The 9,101-nt window shown below is 34.7% G+C and overlaps 1 protein-coding gene across 1 annotated transcript; it reads left to right on the forward strand.

The window, feature by feature from the left end:
- Window positions 1–460: 460 nt before the first annotated feature.
- Window positions 461–3,909, forward strand: LOC141653614 (ACT domain-containing protein ACR8). The gene is made up of 7 exons (XM_074461443.1): window positions 461–771; window positions 1,324–1,369; window positions 1,481–1,595; window positions 1,792–1,859; window positions 1,967–2,533; window positions 2,894–2,998; window positions 3,235–3,909. The coding sequence occupies exons 1-7, from the start codon at window positions 710–712 to the stop codon at window positions 3,595–3,597; spliced, it is 1,326 nt and encodes a 441-aa protein (XP_074317544.1). The 5' UTR covers window positions 461–709; the 3' UTR covers window positions 3,598–3,909.
- The last annotated feature ends 5,192 nt before the right edge of the window (window positions 3,910–9,101 follow it).

The raw sequence follows: 9,101 nt of genomic DNA on the forward strand, positions 1-9,101 counted from the left end.
AATACACTACCCCACCATACAATTAAATTTGGACCACACAAACACTTACCAAAAAAGAAAATAGGGAGGTTATTGTGAATAACCGAAAAAGGAAATAGGGAGGTTTATTATGAATGGGAGGGAGTATAAAATAATATAGAATATGAAAATGAAAATGAAAATACATATAATTTTATTAATTCGGATTCTCTCCATTTCCTAAAAGAAATAGGGGGTCCATTTTCTATCAAGGGTCAAGGTTTCATCTCACGGCGATCTAACGGTTCATGTTTTCAATCGATAAAAAAAAAAAAATGCAATAGAAAGAGAGGTGTAATATTATATTGTAATGTGAGAGGAAATTGACAAAAAATGGGGAGGAGAAAATGGAGAGGATCTTTGCTCCAATTTTACCATAAATGCGCAAAAACCGTAACATCGTGGATTTACGACGGTATATAAAGTAGTACTATCCTTTGAACAATGAAGGAAGAAGCGTGTTGTACGGTCCTCTTTTTTTATAATCTAGAGAGAGAAATTCTAAACATCTCTTTTACAAACAATATAATTATAATTATAATTATAACTTTTATTATTATTATTATTATTATTATTATTATTATTATTATTATTATTATTATTATTTCTAGAAACAGAGATTTTCCGACATTTCAGAAAGCGTCGTGTTTCTCCGGTTAATACGACGCCGTATCATTAACTATCAGAAATTATGGAGTGGCCTGCTTGTTTGGATGAATTTGAAAAGCTTCTTTTTAGATTAGACTCTCCCAGGTTTATTTAGTTTTCTCAATTCCAATACATTTTTTTTTTGTTCTTTATCGAGCCTTACTGGATGCCTTGAACGGTTTCAGATGATGATTCATGTGGCTGTAGTATTTTCATTATTTTTGTAATTATAATATTTGGTGTGGTTTGGGTTTGTAGCGATTTATTTTTTCCTAACTTGTTTGAATATTATTACCATCTCCGTTCAATTTCAATTTTTTTGACAAATATGATAAAATCTTTGCCACATTGTAGCTGCATTATAGAATTATTCAAAAATGAATATATTTTCATAAAAGTCACTACCTTTTATTTGTTTGTTTTGTAATAATAGATGGGTTTACGATAATTCTTGTGTAAAATCGCCTTATAGTCGTTTTAATCCAATTTATCTCCTTTCACACCCTCACAAGATTGTTTGGATGTTTTGAATTTCAAATCACTTCAAAATTTGGAAATTGTCAATGAGATTTTAGTTACGTGTGAGACGGTCTCTTCACGACTTACTATTAATGTAATGTGAAAATATGACCAAGGTTTAGTTTTTCTGTTCTTCAGGGTAACAATTGACAATATTGTCTGTCCCAATACAACCATTGTCAAGGTATTTACTAATTTACCCTTGGTCTATATGATTATTTCTTATCTAATAATTTGATTTTTTTTTTTAAATTATGTGGGTAATTTGTTAATTTTTAAAATTTAATATATTTAGGTTGATAGCGCTAGAAAGCACGGGATTTTGTTAGAGGCAGTGCAAGTAATTACGGATCTTAATCTCTGTATTAAAAAGGCTTATATTTCATCTGATGGAAGATGGTTTATGGATGGTGAGTTATTGTTTTTCTTACTAAATTACGTTCCCGGTCTCAACTGATTCTTTAGGTTTGGTTAAAGTACTTGTTACAAATGAATGAAAACGTGAAGAACCAGTGGTGGCACTGATAAACTGGGCATTATTCATGTTTTTAGTGATTAATTAGGAATTAAATGTTATAATTTACCTAATTAATTTTTGTTATGCAGTTTTCCATGTAACTGATCTTAACGGAAATAAAATGAAAGATGAGAGCGTTCTTACCTTCATGGAACAGGTAATTAATCATAAGAGAGTAAATTTGATGTACTTAATTTAGCAGTTTAGGTGCAGTAATTGCGGAATTTAATTAACTACTGTATTTATCTTTTGATTGTTCAACAGTCACTTGGTAGCATTCATTTCATGAGATCGCCTTCTTTTGAAGGCGTTACGGCTCTAGAGTTGACCGGGACAGATAGGGTAGGGTTGTTATCGGAGGTTTTTGCTGTATTAGCCGACTTGAATTGCAGTGTGGTGGACGCCACGGTATGGACACATAATGGCAGAATCGCGTCTCTTATTTACATCAAGGATTGTGATTCTGGATGCCAGATTGAGGATTCACATAGGATTATGAAGATTGAGTCGAAATTGAGGCCGGTTTTGAAGGGTGATAATGACATTGGGAGTGCTAAGACTAGTGTTTCAATGGCGGTTACTCATACTGAGCGAAGGCTTCATCAACTGATGTTTGATGATCGTGATTATGAGAGAAACCCGTCAATCAGATCCTTGAAAGATATCCCTGAAGTCTCGGTTCAGAATTGGAATGAGAGAGGATACTCGGTGGTTAATGTTCAGTGCAAGGATCGGCCTAAGCTCTTATTTGATGTTGTCTGTACTTTGACTGATATGGAGTACGTCGTTTTTCATGCCACTATTGACACTCGAGGAAACCGAGCTTATTTGGTACATTTCGTGATCCTATATTTAAATGCTTGCATATTTAATAATTTGTATATGAGATAATGTCACTAGCGACCCATGATTTTAGTTTGATATTGCAATAAGAACTACCTAATTGAGAAATCAATTATCTCCTTCTCTGATGCATTCCCTTTGTCTTCAATCAAGCACTATCTGTTTTCTCACCATTAAACTTATCTATATTTGAGATATTTTCGTCTTAAAATTGGTAACCAACCATCAGTCCCGTATTACTTCATGAAAAATATGTAACGATTATTGCTAATCTCATATGTAATACCGTCTTGTAAAAGATTCAAATGTGCAACTCTGATTAATTTTTACTGTGTTATTCTGTTTCAGGAATTCTACATTAAACACTCAGATGGAACCCCAATTAGTTCAGACGCAGAAAGACAACGCGTTGTCCAATGTATTCAAGCTGCCATTCAAAGAAGAACATCTCAGGTATAAATTCCGTCATAATCAATTTCTTTACTGCAAGGACATTCCCTCTTCAATGTATTGTCTGTTATATCATGCATCACAATAACTCGTTGACGTGTAAGATATATTGAGTTGGAACACAATGATTATGTTGGTATAACTTAACATTGATTATGAATCCCTAATTTAGTCGGTGTCATGAAAAAATTATTACGAGACTAGCACTCAGAAGACTAACTGACATTCGATACTTGCAGGGTGTGAGACTAGAATTTTACGCCGAAGATCGCCCCTGTTTACTAGCAAATGTAAACCGGACTTTCCGAGAGAACGGCCTAAATGTAGTGAGGGCCGAGATCTCTACCACCGGGGATATGGCTCTCAACATCTTCTACGTGACAGATGTTGAGGGTTATACTCCGGATGCAAAAACAATCGACGCAGTCCGGGAGAATATTGGATCAAGTCATTTAAAGATAAACGAGCTGCCATTGATCTACCATCAAGAGACGGGAAGGAACGTGCCATGTGTTGGGGTTGGTGGCGCCATGCTGCTATCACTTGGGAGCATAGTTAGGAAGAATCTATACAACCTGGGGTTGATTAGATCACATTCTTAAAGGCAATTCAAAGACAAATATTCTTCGGGTAGAAGGTGAAATGATATACCTTGATTTTGGTAAGGGTTAATTAGTCCCTAGTTTGTACATATGGTTAAAATTATTCTATTCTAATTTTAGCACTAATAATAGTTTTTTAACCCTAGAAATTAGGATAGAGTATATTAGTTGGAAAAATATGATATTGTGGGACTCAATTGGGCCTCTTCAAAGAGGTGTGTAATTCGACTATTAGGTCATGTTCTTTTGGACTTTATTTCAGCTTATTTTAAGCTCATTTTACTTCAATTCAATTTCATTCAATTTAATTAACTCATCTCTTCATTAAATAATTCTTACTTCAATTTAGTTTAAATTAATTCAGTTCCATTAAGTTTAGTTTAGTTAGCTGAAAAGAACAGGGCTACGAGTGAAGGAATTTGAAAGAAGAGGGAAAACTTGAAATATAACACAAATATGGAGTTGGAAAAAGTTGTTGATTGTTTAGGCACAAAATCACAAAATCTCATTATAGACGGTACATATCTATCTATAACTAAAGACGAGTCAAATACAATACCATATTTCTAATAAGACAAGCAACAAGTGGGATGGTGGGGGTAAAAAATGTTACCACTTTCAAGCTATTTGACCCGTCTTTAGCTATGGATAGATATATCAAGACTAGTTATTGTTTAGGTACAAGAGATAATATTTGGTGTAGTGGTGGGTTTGAGAACAAATTTAATTTTACATATATGTTTTGTACATAAATGTAAGAGTTCAATTTGGTTTCATTTTAATTATTTAATTAATTTTTATGGGTACGGATCCTTCAATTTATTTTTATTTTCATTTCCTTTTATATTTTTTAATAGAATAATTTTAAATTATTATTTAAATCTATTCCATCGACAATTAATCGTTGTCATTCTCAAACCACATTCAGACCATCTATCCATCTTAAACCTTAAGAGAGCCAAATAGATAGCAAATGACATGATAAGTTGCCTAAGAAATGTCAAAATTTTTGTCCCATATTATCACCCTGTGCTAGTATTTAACTCCATTTTATAAATAAAACAGTTAGTCAGTCATATACCTGGCAAATGGGTCATTCGAGTCGGGTTCAGGTGGGGTCATTTCAGCGAGTTTTTTCAAGTCAACAAATTATCGGATCACTTTCGGGTTGGGTCATTTCGGATCATGCTTTTGCCTTTATTATACTCCTTTTTGGGTAAATCGGGTCATTTCGGGTCACTTGCTTTGGATCGGGTGACTTTCGGTTCGGATTCTGAATCAGCCTTGTCGAATCGGGTCATTCGAATTGGATCACTCTTGTCAGGTCTAGTCATAAGCAAGACCTACTAAACAACAAATGGAAGGCAACTAGGAGGTTTCAAACTTACTTTATGTAATAACATTAAGACTTGGAATGAGACTAGACATAAGGATCTCAATAATCCCGAAAAAGACGAGTCAGCTAGAAACACTTCTAGTAAAGAAGAAATATGGTGGGAGAAACCTAGAAACGGTTTCCTAAAGCTAAATTTTGACGGATCGAGAATAGAAGGCAATAAAGTTGCTTTAGGATATTCTATAAGAGATCATAATTATGACGTCGTTTTGTTATGAGCAAAAAAATGTGGATCCAATACTATTCTTGTTGCGGAAGCTCTCACTTTAAAAAAAAGGCATTTTAGCAGCTAAATACTTAGGAATCTCAAAATTTATCGTGAAGGGTGATAATTTATGTGTTATTAACTCAATCCGTAATACTTGGCAAATTCCTTGAGAAATTTCTAGTATTATCTAGTATGTAAAATTAGATCTTCATTTCTTCGATGAAATGATAATTAAACATTGTTACCGCGAAGCCAACAAAGTAGCTGAATTTATGGCTTCTATTGGACATGAACACCCAACTCTCTCGAGGAGGTTTGAGAGCCGGCGGCTTCAACTTACCTCACTAATTCGAAAGGATGAGATGGATTGGTCATACTCTAGATGATCAATCTAGTTTTCTTACCTTATTTTAAAAAAAAAAGAGGTTTCAAACTGACTTAGATTTTTCTTCGTGTCATTATGTATGTGTCCTATATGTGTGATAATTGGGGTAGCGTTGGTAATGCATGGGTTGGAGAAAGCGTGGCTAATTTGTGACTTTTTTTTTTTTTTTTTTTTTGCAAGCAAGGGAAATGACTTCCTTTCAAACCTTATTGGATCCGCCTAGTCAAAACTATGACGAGTGTCATTACACCAGAGATCATAAGGAGAGTCCGGCGATCCCAAACCTCGGGAATACGCGACAAAGACGGAAAGCCAAGACCCGTTTAATGTAGACCCAAAAGGCCACCGTGCAATACCTCAGTGCTCCCGTCTAGGGCGTCGAACCCGGGACCTCAAGGATGAGGTGTTAGTACCTTACGGTACCCCCGGGACACCACTAGACCCACGGAAAGCCGGCACCCCGGGACTTCTACTTTCATTATAGTCAATCCTAGAGAGATGATTTATACGTATTCAAACTAAGTTATGTGAGCTCATCAACTCTTATGGTTTCGCACATTTCTGTCAATTTTAGCCTTTAGTTTGTCACCTTCAACATTGGGGACCAAAGATCTATTACACTCGGATGTAAATTGATCTTTACTCTTTAGGGCTCGCTTGGAATGAGAGTTAACTATTAAGGGGGTAATAGAGCTTAAATGAACTAGAAAATGGAGGGAAGTGATGGAGATTGGAGATAGAAATGGAGGAAGATAGTGTAATAGTCTATCCATTAAGGGGTAATAATTACCCACCTCCCCCCTCAAGTAATGCATTACCTCCATATGGAGGTAATAATTCCTCCCTCACCACCTCTTTCCACCTTCCACAACCACCACAAATCACCAATCTTCTTCCATTTCTTCTTATTTTAGCCTCTATTACTCCCTTAATAATTACTCCAATTCCAAACGAGCCCTTAGTTTGGTTTATGTAGTACAATTAATTCGCAATATAGCACTATGGGCCTTGAATCTTGATAGTGCAAGATAAAAGAATTTGATTACCATTACTTTTACTTGATGGTAATAAATTTATATCTGAATTACATAACTCGAGTATTTAGAATAATCCATAAAATAACTTTTCTTTTTTCTATATGTTTTTTGAAAATTGAAATTACTCTTAAAAATTTCATGTTACTAATTATTCGTATACTCATAATTTAGGCATTGCTCATTTTCATTGTTCGTAAACGCACATTACAATATTACGGCATGCATAACGTATATTATAAGGATTAGCCTAGTGGTTAAGATAATATTGTGGATAATAGGTAAGGTTGAATATTACTCAGCTTCTATGTTCTACTCTCTCCCATCCAAACCAAAGATAACACTTGCCTTTTGACATTATTCATGGTCGTAGAAAATATTTGATACTCCCTCCACTTTCCTATTTTCACCCCATTTCCCCTTTTTGGCAAATTATCTATCTTCATTCTTCACCCTATCTCTATTCTTTCCTTATTTAGTAATGCATATGACTAAAGTGTCCTTGTACAATTTGTGATATTACAAGATTTGCCATTGCTTTTTGGGCCTAATTTTTCTGATTAAAACACTAACCCAATTACACTAACCCAACCCAAACCTAATTACCCTAATGACTCCCTCCATATTACCCAACCCATTTATGAATTTCCCACGTAAACCCTAACTCTCCTCCTTCAATACCCACCTAGAAACTTCCGTCATTGTTATTCACTCAACTTCTGCCTCCCTTCTCTCACTAAAAACCCTAACTCTCCCTCTTTTCTTTCTTTCACAGTGCCTTTTCTTCTTCATTCCTTCAATTCCTCTCCTGCTTTGTTCTCTCTCTTTCCTGTATTAATGTCGATTAAAAATCAACTCTTACATTATTCCGATCTTCATGGCTACATTGTGCAAGATATGGAGGATGGGTTTGACGGTTGTGATGTTGATCCTTCTGATTTGTTCAAGATCCCATACATTGAAGTACTTCATCAATCTCATTGCCTGCAAAATTCATTAAATAAGATCAAGGTTAGGTGACATCCTTTTTTTTAGATCTATTATTAATACAATTGTTTTATGGCTTATAACATCATAAATTTTTTTGGATTTCTTGTCAAAATTCAAAATTTTTGCTATTTATACATTCGTTTTCATAGATCTTAAAAATTGATTATTTCTGAGAGTATTTTCATACTGTTTATAATGTTGTGATTATATTTTTTGTTTCATGCAAAGGAGAGAAAGAGAAAGAAGGAGGATGAAGAAGAACACCTGAAGGAAGTGAAGCAGAAAGTGGCTTTGAAGGAGGAAAAAGAGATCGGTAAAGGGGCTTTGGAGGAAGGGAGTCCGGTTGAAGAGACGGAGTTTGAATCACCTAGTCAAAACTCCCAAGATCCGGGTGATTTAGGGAGTTTTTTTGCAGAGACGGAATTTGATGCTCATTTGGATCCTGTTCTTGAACACGATGTTGTTGTTGCTGAGCCTGACTCACCATGTACAAAGTACATGAATGCTTATCTAAAAAGAATGGCTAGAAGCTGGTATACTTCTGATATGAACCTTTTTCTGTTATTTTGATCATTTTACTTGAAATTTTTAATGCTGCTGGGATTTATATGCTGATAGATTTAATTGGTAGGATTTGTTTGTACTGCATTTGCTTCTGTTGAGTAATTTAAAATGACTGAGTTTTCTGTTAGTATTCTTATATGGCTAGATTAAATGTTAAGAATAAATAATTTCTCTGTTATTGTTATACTCTGTTCTGAACCTGTTACTGTTATTTTGATCAGTAATTGAAAATTTTAATGTTGCTGGGATTTATATGCTGATAGGTTTAATTGGTATAATTTGTTTGTACTGCATTTGCTTCTGTTGAGTAATTTACAATGACTGAGTTTTCTGTTAGTATTCTGCTCAGTGATGATAAAGCTTAATGCTTTGAGAGCAGTTAGGTTTTTAGTGAGAGTAGAATGGTAAGTGGCCAATAACTACAAGTAATTAAGCCACCACATGCTCTACCAATGAATGGGTGTTTGTGCTCATATATGTCAAATACAGTTTAGAGCTCTATGATGAATGTTCCTTAATGGTTTGAGAGCTTTCTTTGTTGCCTTAATTAGTGATGCTATTACTCTATTTGACGAGCATGGTCTACCAGAATATGTGTGTGTGTGTGTGTGTGTGTGAAGTAGGCTTTATTACTTGACACAGCTCAATGATGAGGCCATTCTTAGGCCCGAGAGTTGATGTCTCACTGCATAAATATGAAGCTTAATGCTTTTCATCTGACATTTAAACTGAACTTTGCATAAATATGAAGCCTAGTGATAATAAAGCTTAATGCTTTGAGAGCTGCCTTGTCATTCTGTATTCATATAAGAATTGATTCCACCATATCTTGTGTACATATGGTTTCAGGAGACATTTCTTGTGTGAACATAAAACTCAGTGATAATAAAGCTTAATGCTTTGAGAGCTGCCTTGTCATTTTGTATT

The sequence above is a fragment of the Silene latifolia genome, chromosome 4, assembly GCF_048544455.1.
Source record: "Silene latifolia isolate original U9 population chromosome 4, ASM4854445v1, whole genome shotgun sequence".
NCBI lineage: Eukaryota > Viridiplantae > Streptophyta > Magnoliopsida > Caryophyllales > Caryophyllaceae > Silene > Silene latifolia.